The following is a 14,484-nucleotide window of genomic DNA, read 5'->3' as shown; positions in this document are numbered from 1 at the left end:
GTGGGTTGAGTCACTGATGTGATCTTCCTGTCTGGGTTGGCGCCCCCCCTTGGGTTGTGCCGTGGCGGAGGTCTTTGTGGGATATACTCGGCCTTGTCTCAGGATGGTAAGTTGGTGGTTGAAGATATCCCTCTAGTAGTGTGGGGGCTGTGCTTTGGCAAAGTGGGTTGGGTTATATCCTTCCTGTTTGGCCCTGTCCAGGGGTGTCATCGGATGGGGCCACAGTGTCTCCTGACCCCTCCTGTCTCAGCCTCCAGTATTTATGCTGCAGTAGTTTATGTGTCGGGGGGCTAGGGTCAGTTTGTTATATCTGGAGTACTTCTCCTGTCGTATCCGGTGTCCTGTGTGAATTTAAGTATGCTCTCTCTAATTCTCTCTTCCTCTCTTTCTTTCTCTCTCTTGGAGGTTCTGAGCCCTAGGACCATGCCTCAGGACTACCTGTCATGATGACTCCTTGCTGTCCCCAGTCCACCTGGCCGTGCTGCTGCTCCAGTTTCAACTGTTCTGCCTGTGATTATTATTATTAGACCATGCTGGTCATTTATAAACATTTGAACATCTTGGCCATGTTCTGTTATAATCTCCACAAGGCACAGCCAGAAGAGGACTGGCCACCCCTCATAGCCTGGTTCCTCTCTAGGTTTCTTCCTAGGTTTTGGCCTTTCTAGGGAGTTTTTCCTAGCCACCGTTCTTCTACACCTGCATTGCTTGCTGTTTGGGGTTTTAGGCTGGGTTTCTGTACAGCACTTTGAGATATCAGCTGATATAAGAAGGGCTATATAAATACATTTGATTTGATTTGATCATTGCCCTCTGCATTACCTTTTACACCTTAGGGAACTGACTTTCCCTAGCCTGGATTCCAGTCTGTGTCTTTGTAACTGACTTTCCCTAGCCTGGATTCCAGTCTGTGTCTTTGTAACTTACTTTCCCTAGCCTAGATGCCATTGTGCTTCTGGGTAACTGACATTCCCTAGCCTGGATGCCATTCTGTTTCTGAGTAACTTACTTCGCCAGGTGTTCCCTAATCTGGGTTCCAGTCTGTTTCTGGGTAAATTACTTTCCCTTGCCTGCATGCCAGTCTGTTTCTTGGTATTTGACTTTCCCTAGCCTGGATGCCAGTCTGTTTCTGGTTGACTAACATTCCCTAGCCTGGATGCCAGTCTGTTTCTGGTTGACTAACATTCCCTAGCCTGGATGCCAGTCTGTTTCTGGTTGACTAACATTCCCTAGCCTGGATGCCAGTCTGTTTCTGGTTGACTAACATTCCCTAGCCTGGTTGCCAGTCTGTTTCTGGTTGACTAACATTCCCTAGCCTGGATGCCAGTCTGTTTCTGGTTGACTAACATTCGCTAGCCTGGATGCCAGTCTGTTTCTGGTTGACTAACATTCCCTAGCCTGGTTGCCAGTCTGTTTCTGGTTGACTAACATTCCCTAGCCTGGATGCCAGTCTGTTTCTGGTTGACTAACATTCCCTAGCCTGGATGCCAGTCTGTTTCTGTGTAACTGACTTTCCCTAGCCTGGATGCCATTCTGTTGTTGTGTAACTTACTTTCCCTAGCCTGGATGCCAGTCTGTTTCTGCTCTCTTACCTATTTCCCAACTCCATTTAGTTTCTTAGGGAATTGTCAAACCAACTCAATGCTTGGCTTGACAATGGCAGCAATGGAGTTGGCAAGAGCACAATCAGATCTGAGACCAGGCTATAGGAGGAGACTACAGATCTGGGACCAGGCTATAGGAGGAGACTACAGATCTGGGACCAGGCTATAGGAGGATACTACAGATCTGGGACCAGGCTATAGGAGGAGACAACCGATTTGGGACCAGGCTATAGGAGGAGACTACAGATCTGGGACCAGGCTATAGGAGGAGACTACAGATCTGGGACCAGGCTATAGGAGGAGACTACAGATCTGGGACCAGGCTATAGGAGGAGACTATAGATCTGGGACCAGGCTATAGGAGGAGACTACAGATCTGGGACCAGGCTATAGGAGGAGACTACAGATCTGGGACCAGGCTATAGGAGGAGACAACAGATCTGGGACCAGGCTATAGAAGGAGACAACAGATCTGGGACCAGGCTATAGGAGGAGACAACAGATCTGGGACCAGGCTATAGAAGGAGACTACAGATCTGGGACCAGGCTATAGGAGGAGACTACAGATCTGGGACCAGGCTATAGGAGGAGACAACAGATCTGGGACCAGGCTATAGAAGGAGACTACAGATCCGGGACCAGGCTATAGGAGGAGACTACAAATCTGGGACCAGGCTATAAGAAGGAGACTACAGATCCGGGACCAGGCTATAGGAGGAGACTACAGATCTGGGACCAGGCTATAAGAAGGAGACTACATATCCGGGACCAGGCTATAGGAGGAGACTACAGATCTGGGACCAGTATAATCCCCTCAGCCCAGTGAATACCTTCCCCAGGCTGAAGTAGAGAGCGACCGTTCTGCTCAGGCCAGGTCTGCTTAGAGCCTTTCTCAGGGAGACCCCTTCCTCCTCCTCCTCCTCGTCCTTCTCCTTCCCCTCTTCTAGTGCTCTCTCTTTTGTGTCCCGTCTCTCCACAGTGAGGCTCCCCTTTCTCCTCCTCTGATGGCTTGTAGTGGACACCAGCTGAGAGACACAGAAGAGACCGACAAGACAACAGGATGAATATCGTTAGTGGAAAACAAAATGTGTGTTTTAATGACTTACCTGGTTAAACAATACAATCAATAAGAATGTCCTAGTAGGTATTAGTCAGCATGTCAAATATCCTAGTGGTTAGAGCGTTGGACTTGTAACCCGAAAGGTTGCAAGATCAAATCTCCGAGCTGACAAGGTAAAAACCAAAAAAAGTGTAGCAGTGTAACTGACTGTTACCAGGCCATCATTGAAAATAAGAATTTGTTCTAGTTAGATAAAAGTCAAACATTTTTATTTAAATACCACACGGAGCCTGCACCCCCTCCTCTTCTGTATGTCCAAGTGGTAGTAGCACTGACAGCAGCAGCCTCCTGGGCCCTGGCTTCTCCAGGTGGGCCCTCTCTGGATGGGCTTGTGGCTCTAGGATGGTGTGGACAGGATAGGTCTGGGTCAACCTCTCTGGATGGGTTCCAGCCTCTGGCTGGGTCTGGGCTGGCTCCTCAGAGCTGACATACTCCTCATGTATGAGTGGCAGAAACTTCCCCCCACCTGGACTCCTTGGTTTCTGCCATATGACGATTTAGAGTTATTATGTTGGAATTCTATGAAGCTCAAAGCTAGTGTCATTAGACTTACCCTCTTACTACTGTCCTGGTCCAGACTGACCACTGAGCCAGAAAAAAGGGGAGGGAGATGCAATCTGGAGAAGCTGGGGTTCGAGGATGTGTTGTCCAATCTGGAGAAGCTGGGGTCCGAGTATGTGTTGTCCTTTTTTGTGTCTGTGCTGCCTTGTTTCACTGACCGAATAAACAAAAAAGTTTGACTCTGTGAAACACGTGAACACTCACATGCACACTCACAATCCTTCTTCATTCTTCACAACTGACCTGAAGGAAGGTAAACTCACGTGTCCGTCCCTGCTGGGCCCCACCCAGGTAACCACCATAGTAGTTGACGTGTGATAGCTGGCTGCTTCTCCAGGAGGAATCTACTGAGGCCGTCTTCAGAGGGCAGGGTCTCTCTCCTCCCTGTAGAGGCCAGGGTCTCTCTCCTCTCTGTAGAGGGCAGGGTCTCTCTCCTCCCTGTAGAGGCCAGGGTCTCTCTCCTCTCTGTAGAGGCCAGGGTCTCTCTCCTCCCTGTAGAGGCCAGGGTCTCTCTTCTCCAACCTCCTCACAGTCTTTCACACTAAATCATTATAATTTACTCAACTTCTGTAGTGCTTTTCATAACATAAAGAAATCTCAAAGCAATATGCCATGCAAACATGCAAAATATCATGAGTAGCCAAGCTATAGCTAACTACGCTGAACAAAAATGTAAACTCAACATGTAAAGTTGGTCCCATGTTTCATGAGCTGAAATAAAAGACACCACAAATGTTCCACACAAAAAGCTTATTTCTCTCAAATTTTGTGCACAAATTTGTTTACATCCCTGTAAGTGAGCATTCCTCTATGGCCATTAAACAGCATGACCATTACACAGGTGCACCTTGTGCTGGGGACAATAAAAGACCATGTCCAACAGAGCTGTTGACAGAGAATTGAATGTTCATTTCACTGGGCTACACTACTGCCCCGTCCATGTTGGGCTCCTTTGTCTTGTTAACATTGAGAGAGAGGTTGTTGTCCTGGCACCACACTGCCAGGTCTCTGACATAAGTGCTACCGACATGAGTGCTACGGGGCGGGAATTATTTTGGCAGGTTACCCTCGCTTTTCTGGGGACAAGGACTATGGTGGTCTGTTTGAAACATGCAGGTATTACAGACGCGGTCAGGGAGAGGTTGAAAATGTCAGTGAAGACAATGGCCCCGTGGCTTTGCGAATGTTGACCTGTTTAAAGGTCTTGCTCACATCTGTTACCAAGAGCGTGATCACACAGTCATCCGGGACAGCTGGGGCTCTCATGCATGCTTCAGTGTTTCTTGCCTCGAAGCCAGCATGTCAGGCATTTAGCTCATCTGGTAGGCTCACGTCACTGGGCAGCTCGCGGCTGGGTTTCCCTTTGTAGGCCATAATGGTTTGCAAGGGATGACACATACGACGAGCCGGTGTAGTAGGATTCAATCATAGTCCTGTATTGACTCTTTGCCTTTTTGATCGTTTGTCTGAGGGCATTGTGGGATTTCTTATAAGCGTCTGGATTAGTGTCCCGCTCCATGAAAGTGGCAGCTCTAGCCTTTAGCTCGGTGCAGATGTTGCCTGTGATCCATGGCTTCTGGTTAGGATATGTACCTACAGTCACTGTGGGGACGATGTCAACGATGCTCTTATTGATGAAGCCAGTGACTGATGTGGTATATTCCTTATCATGAGGTATTCTACCCCAGGAGAGCAATACCTCAAGACTTCTTTAAAACTAGACATCACGCACCAGTAGTCATTGACAAAGAGACACACACCACCGCCCCTCGTCTTTCCAGACGTAGCTGCTCTGTCTTGCCGATGCATGGTAAACCCAGCCAGCTCTATGTTTTCCATGGCGTTGTTCAGGTATGGCTTCTATATTGTGGTTACCACATCTGATGGATTTGAATACTGCTTTAATGCAAATGTCTGCAGCATTAGTTAAGATGTGATCAATACATGTTAATGGTTTAATTCCTGTGCTTGACTGATACTCTTACTACTAAATTATTGATTTCATGAACCTTGTTTCTTAAGCTACATTTGTTAATGTATAGACGCTTAAAGTTAATGGTCTCTCTTTATGTCGTGTTGTGTTGTCTCTCTTGTTGTGTTTTGTCCTATATTTATATTGTATTTATTTATTTATTTTAATCCCAGGCCCCCGTCCCTGCAGGATAACTTTTTCCTTTGGTAGGCCATCATTGTAAATAAAAATGTGTTCTTAACTGACTTGCCTAGTTAAAAAAAGGTTTAATTAAAAAATATATATATATATTTTTAGCCCTTTTCTGGGATGCTTGATTGTTTGCATTGCTTTACTGGAAAGCTTAGCAGAAGTAGACATGCTCATGTTATTTATGTTAGTGCAGGGCACACCGTCTCAGTGCTAACAGTATACCTCTGGTTCATAGGCACATTACTGCATTACTGCATTCAATAGCTGTGGGACCAGCAGAGGCATTTAGGGCAGTGAGAGTGGCATACAGTAAATTTGCCTACTTACATTGTATCTACCAACGCCCCTGGCGTATCTACCAACACCCCTGGCGTATCTACCAACGACCCTGGCGTATCTACCAACGCCCCTGGCGTATCTACCAACACCCCTGGGATAATGTACAGTTGCTGAAGCCTTATCAAATCAAATGTATTTATAAAGCCCTTCGTACATCAGCTGATATCTCAAAGTGCTGTACAGAAACCCAGCCTAAAACCCCAAACAGCAAGCAATGCAGGTTTAGAAGCACGGTGGCTAGGAAAAACTCTCTACAAAGGCCAAAACCTAGGAAGAAACCTAGAGAGGAACCAGGGTGTGAAGGGTGGCCAGTCCTCTTCTGACTGTGCCGGGTGGAAATTATAACAGAACATGGCCAAGATGTTCAAATGTTCATAAATGACCAGCAGGGTCAAATAATAATAATCACAATAGATGTTGAGGGTGCAACAGGTCAGCTCCTCAGGAGTAAATGTCAGTTGGCTTTTCATAGCCGATCATTGACAACTCAGCGACACAATGGTTGGGATTAACTGAGCTGAGCTTGGGTCATTGATAAGTCATTGTCTCATCGCAGCCTTATAATACTGTGAAAGGGACCCAGGAACAGAAAGGATTTGGGTGGATCCCATCTTTTCTTATAGAACGAGCTTTGCTTCCAGAAGGTATAAGAATTGTCAGTAAATGTTCCACCCACAGAGCTGAAATAGTCTGATAGCCAGTTATGGAGGGCTGAAAGTCTGCTGAACCGTTCAATGCCACGATTTAGGGAGGGCAGAGGGACCGATATTATGGGGCATTTGTTGGTGTCAATCAGTTCTTTAAAATCCATCTTCAGCTGTTTTGAGCTGCCCTTCATAATGTATTTGAGATCCCACATGAACTATGATACTCAATTTCCTGACATTGGGTTGGAAGCATCTTATTGATGTCCTGTACTCGTGCTCCTAGATAGCACAACGTTTTTGCTCCAGGGACCGAGACATTTCTCACCATTGAACTGAAGAATACAGTGGCCGGAGAAGGGAATTGATAAATCCGGGCATTTCTACCCCTCACACAATTCGGTGAACCGCAGGAAGCAGGAAAGCATGCGACATTAGGGCCTAATTATTTCAATAGACTGATTTCTTTCTATAAACTATAAACTCAGTAAAATCTTTGAAATTGTTGCGTTTTGTTCATTATAAGTCAACCAATAGAGGCCAAGTGTTTGAGTGCATGCATCATTCAAAGGTCTGCGGTCTGAGTACGTGTCCAACTCATTCCACGGAAGGCAGTGTGTCTGCGGGCTTTCACTCCTCCCTTGTCCTTGATTGATGAAATAAGGTCACTAAAAATAAGGTCAGAGAGATACTGTACCTGTCGTCAGAACCTCCATGGAAGGAGTTTGACAGACCTGCTCTAGAGGGTCAGAGAGATACTGTACCTGTCGTCAGTGTATGTAAACACAGGCCTCCCAACCTCCTGATGTGCAGCCTGGAATATACAAAAAGATTATCAGTTATGTTGAAATTGTTGTGACTAGTCCAGGGGGTGTAATCATACATCAAGCTGCCTCACACTACAGAAACAGGAGATAGACCCCTGTCCTATGGGTCATTCTGGTCCACGCTACAGAAACAGGAGATAGACCTCTGTCCTATGGGTCATTCTGGTCCACACTACAGAAACAGGAGATAGACCGCTGTCCTATGGGTCGTTTTAGTCCACGCTACAGAAACAGGAGATAGACCCCTGTCCTATGGGTCATTCTGGTCCACGCTACAGAAACAGGAGATAGACCCCTGTCCTATGGGTCATTCTGGTCCACGCTACAGAAACAGGAGATAGACCCCTGTCCTATGGGTCATTCTGGTCCACGTTACAGAAACAGGAGATAGACCCCTGTCCTATGGGCCGTTCTGGTCCACACTACAGAAACAGGAGATAGACCCCTGTCCTATGGGTCGTTCTAGTCCACACTACAGAACAGGAGATAGACCCCTGTCCTATGGGCCGTTCTGACTGTCTCACACTACAGAAACAGGAGATAGGCCCCTGTCCTATGGGTCATTCTGGTCCACACTACAGAAACAGGAGATAGACCTCTGTCCTATGGGTCATTCTGGTCCACGCTACAGAAACAGGAGATAGACCTCTGTCCTATGGGTCATTCTGGTCCACGCTACAGAAACAGGAGATAGACCCCTGTCCTATGGGTCATTCTGGTCCACGCTACAGAAACAGGAGATAGACCTCTGTCCTATGGGTCGTTCTGACTGGCTCACACTACAGAAACAGGAGATAGACCCCTGTCCTATGGGTCATTCTGGTCCACACTACAGAACAGGAGATAGACCCCTGTCCTATGGGCCGTTCTGACTGTCTCACACTACAGAAACAGGAGATAGACCCCTGTCCTATGGGTCATTCTGGTCCACACTACAGAACAGGAGATAGACCCCTGTCCTATGGGCCGTTCTGGTCCACACTACAGAAACAGGAGATAGACCTCTGTTCTATGGGTCGTTCTGGTCCACACTACAGAACAGGAGATAGACCCCTGTCCTATGGGCCGTTCTGACTGTCTCACACTACAGAAACAGGAGATAGACTCCTGTCCTATGGGCCGTTCTGGTCCACACTACAGAAACAGGAGATAGACCCCTGTCCTATGGGTCATTCTGGTCCACACTACAGAACAGGAGATAGACCCCTGTCCTATGGGCCGTTCGGACATCTCACATTACAGAAACAGGAGATAGACCCCTGTCCTATGGGTCATTCTGGTCCACACTACAGAACAGGAGATAGACCCCTGTCCTATGGGCCGTTCGGACATCTCACATTACAGAAACAGGAGATAGACCCCTGTCCTATGGGCCGTTCTGACTGTCTCACACTACAGAAACAGGAGATAGACCCCTGTCCTATGGGCCGTTCTGGTCCACACTACAGAAACAGGAGATAGACCCCTGTCCTATGGGTCATTCTGGTCCACACTACAGAACAGGAGATAGACCCCTGTCCTATGGGTCATTCTGGTCCACGCTACAGAAACAGGAGATAGACCCCTGTCCTATGGGCCAGTCTGACTGTCTCACACTACAGAAACAGGAGATAGACCCCTGTCCTAGGGGTCATTCTGGTCCACGCTACAGAAACAGGAGATAGACCCCTGTCCTATGGGTCATTCTGGTCCACGCTACAGAAACAGGAGATAGACCCCTGTCCTATGGGCCGTTCTGGTCCACACTACAGAAACAGGAGATAGACCCCTGTCCTATGGGCCGTTCTGACTGTCTCACACTACAGAAACAGGAGATAGACCCCTGTCCTATGGGCCGTTCTGGTCCACACTACAGAAACAGGAGATAGACCCCTGTCCTATGGGTCGTTCTGACTGTCTCACACTACAGAACAGGAGATAGACCCCTGTCCTATGGGCCGTTCTGGTCCACACTACAGAACAGGAGATAGACCCCTGTCCTATGGGCCGTTCTGACTGTCTCACACTACAGAAACAGGAGATAGACCCCTGTCCTATGGGTCGTTCTGGTCCACACTACAGAAACAGGAGATAGACCGCTGTCCTATGGGTCGTTCGGACTGTCTCACACTACAGAAACAGGAGATAGACCGCTGTCCTATGGGTCGTTCTGGCCCACACTACAGAAACAGGAGATAGACCCCTGTCCTATGGGCCGTTCTGGTCCACACTACAGAAACAGGAGATAGACCCCTGTCCTATGGGTCGTTCGGACTGTCTCACACTACAGAAACAGGAGATAGACCGCTGTCCTATGGGTCGTTCTGGCCCACACTACAGAAACAGGAGATAGACCTCTGTCCTATGGGTCGTTCTGGTCCACACTACAGAAACAGGAGATAGACCGCTGTTCTATGGGTCGTTCTGACTGTCTCACACTACAGAAACAGGAGATAGACCCCTGTCCTATGGGTCGTTCTGGTCCACATTACAGAAACAGGAGATAGACCCCTGTCCTATGGGCCGTTCTGACTGTCTCACACTACAGAAACAGGAGATAGACCTCTGTCCTATGGGTCATTCTGGTCCACACTACAGAAACAGGAGATAGACCCCTGTCCTATGGGTCAATCTGGTCCACACTACAGAAACAGGAGATAGACCCCTGTCCTATGGGCCGTTCTGACTGTCTCACACTACAGAAACAGGAGATAGACCGCTGTCCTATGGGTCATTCTGGTCCACACTACAGAAACAGGAGATAGACCCCTGTCCTATGGGCCGTTCTGGTCCACACTACAGAAACAGGAGATAGACCCCTGTCCTATGGGTCGTTCTAGTCCACACTACAGAAACAGGAGATAGACCCCTGTCCTATGGGTCGTTCTGGTCCACACTACAGAAACAGGAGATAGACCCCTGTCCTATGGGTCATTCTGGTCCACGTTACAGAAACAGGAGATAGACCCCTGTCCTATGGGTCATTCTGACTGTCTCACACTACAGAAACAGGAGATAGACCTCTGTCCTATGGGTCATTCTGGTCCACGCTACAGAAACAGGAGATAGACCTCTGTCCTATGGGTAATTCTGGTCCACGCTACAGAAACAGGAGATAGACCCCTGTCCTATGGGTCATTCTGGTCCACGTTACAGAAACAGGAGATAGACCCCTGTCCTATGGGTCATTCTGGTCCACACTACAGAAACAGGAGATAGACCCCTGTCCTATGGGTCGTTCTGACTGTCTCACACTACAGAAACAGGAGATAGACCCCTGTCCTATGGGTCATTCTGGTCCACGCTACAGAAACAGGAGATAGACCCCTGTCCTATGGGTCATTCTGGTCCACGTTACAGAAACAGGAGATAGACTCCTGTCCTATGGGCCGTTCTGGTCCACACTACAGAAACAGGAGATAGACCCCTGTCCTATGGGTCATTCTGGTCCACGCTACAGAAACAGGAGATAGACCTCTGTCCTATGGGTCATTCTGGTCCACGCTACAGAAACAGGAGATAGACCTCTGTCCTATGGGTCATTCTGGTCCACACTACAGAAACAGGAGATAGACCCCTGTCCTATGGGTCGTTCTGACTGTCTCACACTACAGAAACAGGAGATAGACCCTTGTCCTATGGGTCATTCTGGTCCACGCTACAGAAACAGGAGATAGACCCCTGTCCTATGGGTCATTCTGGTCCACGTTACAGAAACAGGAGATAGACTCCTGTCCTATGGGCCGTTCTGGTCCACACTACAGAAACAGGAGATAGACCCCTGTCCTATGGGTCGTTCTGACTGTCTCACACTACAGAAACAGGAGATAGACCCTTGTCCTATGGGTCGTTCTAGTCCACACTACAGAACAGGAGATAGACCCCTGTCCTATGGGTCATTCTGGTCCACGCTACAGAAACAGGAGATAGACCCCTGTCCTATGGGTCATTCTGGTCCACGCTACAGAAACAGGAGATAGACCCCTGTCCTATGGGTCGTTCTGGTCCACACTACAGAAACAGGAGATAGACCTCTGTCCTATGGGTCGTTCTAGTCCACACTACAGAACAGGAGATAGACCCCTGTCCTATGGGCCGTTCTGACTGTCTCACACTACAGAAACAGGAGATAGACCCCTGTCCTATGGGTCGTTCTAGTCCACACTACAGAAACAGGAGATAGACCCCTGTCCTATGGGCCGTTCGGACTGTCTCACACTACAGAAACAGGAGATAGACCCCTGTCCTATGGGCCGTTCGGACTGTCTCACACTACAGAAACAGGAGATGGACTCCTGTCCTATGGGTCGTTCTGGTCCACACTACAGAAACAGGAGATAGACCCCTGTCCTATGGGTCGTTCTGACTGTCTCACACTACAGAAACAGGAGATAGACCCCTGTCCTATGGGTCATTCTGGTCCACGCTACAGAAACAGGAGATAGACCTCTGTCCTATGGGTCATTCTGGTCCACGTTACAGAAACAGGAGATAGACCCCTGTCCTATGGGTCATTCTGACTGTCTCACACTACAGAAACAGGAGATAGACCTCTGTCCTATGGGTCATTCTGGTCCACGCTACAGAAACAGGAGATAGACCTCTGTCCTATGGGTAATTCTGGTCCACGCTACAGAAACAGGAGATAGACCCCTGTCCTATGGGTCATTCTGGTCCACGTTACAGAAACAGGAGATAGACCCCTGTCCTATGGGTCATTCTGGTCCACACTACAGAAACAGGAGATAGACCCCTGTCCTATGGGTCGTTCTGACTGTCTCACACTACAGAAACAGGAGATAGACCCCTGTCCTATGGGTCATTCTGGTCCACGCTACAGAAACAGGAGATAGACCCCTGTCCTATGGGTCATTCTGGTCCACGTTACAGAAACAGGAGATAGACTCCTGTCCTATGGGCCGTTCTGGTCCACACTACAGAAACAGGAGATAGACCCCTGTCCTATGGGTCATTCTGGTCCACGCTACAGAAACAGGAGATAGACCTCTGTCCTATGGGTCATTCTGGTCCACGCTACAGAAACAGGAGATAGACCTCTGTCCTATGGGTCATTCTGGTCCACACTACAGAAACAGGAGATAGACCCCTGTCCTATGGGTCGTTCTGACTGTCTCACACTACAGAAACAGGAGATAGACCCTTGTCCTATGGGTCATTCTGGTCCACGCTACAGAAACAGGAGATAGACCCCTGTCCTATGGGTCATTCTGGTCCACGTTACAGAAACAGGAGATAGACTCCTGTCCTATGGGCCGTTCTGGTCCACACTACAGAAACAGGAGATAGACCCCTGTCCTATGGGTCATTCTGGTCCACGCTACAGAAACAGGAGATAGACCTCTGTCCTATGGGTCATTCTGGTCCACACTACAGAAACAGGAGATAGACCCCTGTCCTATGGGTCGTTCTGACTGTCTCACACTACAGAAACAGGAGATAGACCCTTGTCCTATGGGTCGTTCTAGTCCACACTACAGAACAGGAGATAGACCCCTGTCCTATGGGTCATTCTGGTCCACGCTACAGAAACAGGAGATAGACCCCTGTCCTATGGGTCATTCTGGTCCACGCTACAGAAACAGGAGATAGACCCCTGTCCTATGGGTCGTTCTGGTCCACACTACAGAAACAGGAGATAGACCTCTGTCCTATGGGTCGTTCTAGTCCACACTACAGAACAGGAGATAGACCCCTGTCCTATGGGCCGTTCTGACTGTCTCACACTACAGAAACAGGAGATAGACCCCTGTCCTATGGGTCGTTCTAGTCCACACTACAGAAACAGGAGATAGACCCCTGTCCTATGGGCCGTTCGGACTGTCTCACACTACAGAAACAGGAGATGGACTCCTGTCCTATGGGTCGTTCTGGTCCACACTACAGAAACAGGAGATAGACCCCTGTCCTATGGGTCGTTCTGACTGTCTCACACTACAGAAACAGGAGATAGACCCCTGTCCTATGGGTCATTCTGGTCCACGCTACAGAAACAGGAGATAGACCTCTGTCCTATGGGTCGTTCTGGTCCACGCTACAGAAACAGGAGATAGACCCCTGTCCTATGGGCCGTTCTGACTGTCTCACACTACAGAAACAGGAGATAGACCCCTGTCCTATGGTTCGTTCTGGTCCACGCTACAGAAACAGGAGATAGACCTCTGTCCTATGGGTCATTCTGGTCCACGCTACAGAAACAGGAGATAGACCCCTGTCCTATGGGCCGTTCTGACTATCTCACATTACAGAAACAGGAGATAGACCTCTGTCCTATGGGTCGTTCTGACTGTCTCACACTACAGAAACAGGAGATAGACCCCTGTCCTATGGGTCATTCTGGTCCACACTACAGAAACAGGAGATAGACCCCTGTCCTATGGGTCGTTCTGACTGGCTCACACTACAGAAGCAGGAGATAGACTCCTGCCCTATGGGTCGTTCTGGTCCACACTACAGAAACAGGAGATAGACCCCTGTCCTATGGGCCGTTCTGACTGTCTCACACTACAGAAACAGGAGATAGACCCCTGTCCTATGGGTCGTTCTGGTCCACACTACAGAAACAGGAGATAGACCCCTGTCCTATGGGTCATTCTGGTCCACGCTACAGAAACAGGAGATAGACCCCTGTCCTATGGGTCATTCTGGTCCACGTTACAGAAACAGGAGATAGACCCCTGTCCTATGGGCCGTTCGGACTGTCTCACACTACAGAAACAGGAGATAGACCCCTGTCCTATGGGTCGTTCTGGTCCACACTACAGAAACAGGAGATAGACCTCTGTCCTATGGGTCATTCTGGTCGACACTACAGAAACAGGAGATAGACCGCTGTCCTATGGGCCGTTCTGGTCCACACTACAGAAACAGGAGATAGACCTCTGTCCTATGGGTCGTTCTAGTCCACACTACAGAACAGGAGATAGACCCCTGTCCTATGGGCCGTTCTGACTATCTCACATTACAGAAACAGGAGATAGACCCCTGTCCTATGGGTCGTTCTGACTGTCTCACACTACAGAAACAGGAGATAGACCTCTGTCCTATGGGTCATTCTGGTCCACGCTACAGAAACAGGAGATAGACCTCTGTCCTATGGGTCATTCTGGTCCACACTACAGAAACAGGAGATAGACCCCTGTCCTATGGGTCATTCTGGTCCACACTACAGAAACAGGAGATAGACCTCTGTCCTATGGGTCATTCTGGTCCACGCTACAGAAACAGG

At 48.7% G+C, this 14,484-nt stretch overlaps 1 protein-coding gene across 3 annotated transcripts in view; it reads right to left on the bottom strand.

Annotated features, from left to right (window-relative positions):
- Positions 1–14,484, bottom strand: part of kiaa2012 (KIAA2012 ortholog) — an 81,755-nt gene that overhangs the window by 40,703 nt on the left and 26,568 nt on the right. For all 3 annotated transcript variants that reach the window (XM_090230752.1, XM_036975361.2, XM_036975360.2), the window contains exons 6-10: positions 7,197–7,246; positions 3,549–3,826; positions 3,278–3,438; positions 2,945–3,206; positions 2,435–2,629 (exon numbers count right to left, since the gene is read on the bottom strand). In XM_090230752.1, the coding sequence (XP_090086878.1) occupies positions 2,435–2,629; positions 2,945–3,206; positions 3,278–3,438; positions 3,549–3,826; positions 7,197–7,246 (946 nt within the window). The remainder of the gene's footprint in view (positions 1–2,434; positions 2,630–2,944; positions 3,207–3,277; positions 3,439–3,548; positions 3,827–7,196; positions 7,247–14,484) is intronic.

This window comes from Oncorhynchus mykiss, chromosome 3, assembly GCF_057628025.1.
Source record: "Oncorhynchus mykiss isolate SJ-2025 chromosome 3, ASM5762802v1, whole genome shotgun sequence".
Taxonomy (NCBI): Eukaryota; Metazoa; Chordata; class Actinopteri; order Salmoniformes; family Salmonidae; genus Oncorhynchus; species Oncorhynchus mykiss.
The sequence above is the reverse complement of the archived record's forward strand: the minus strand, read 5'-3'. Positions and strand labels throughout refer to the sequence as shown.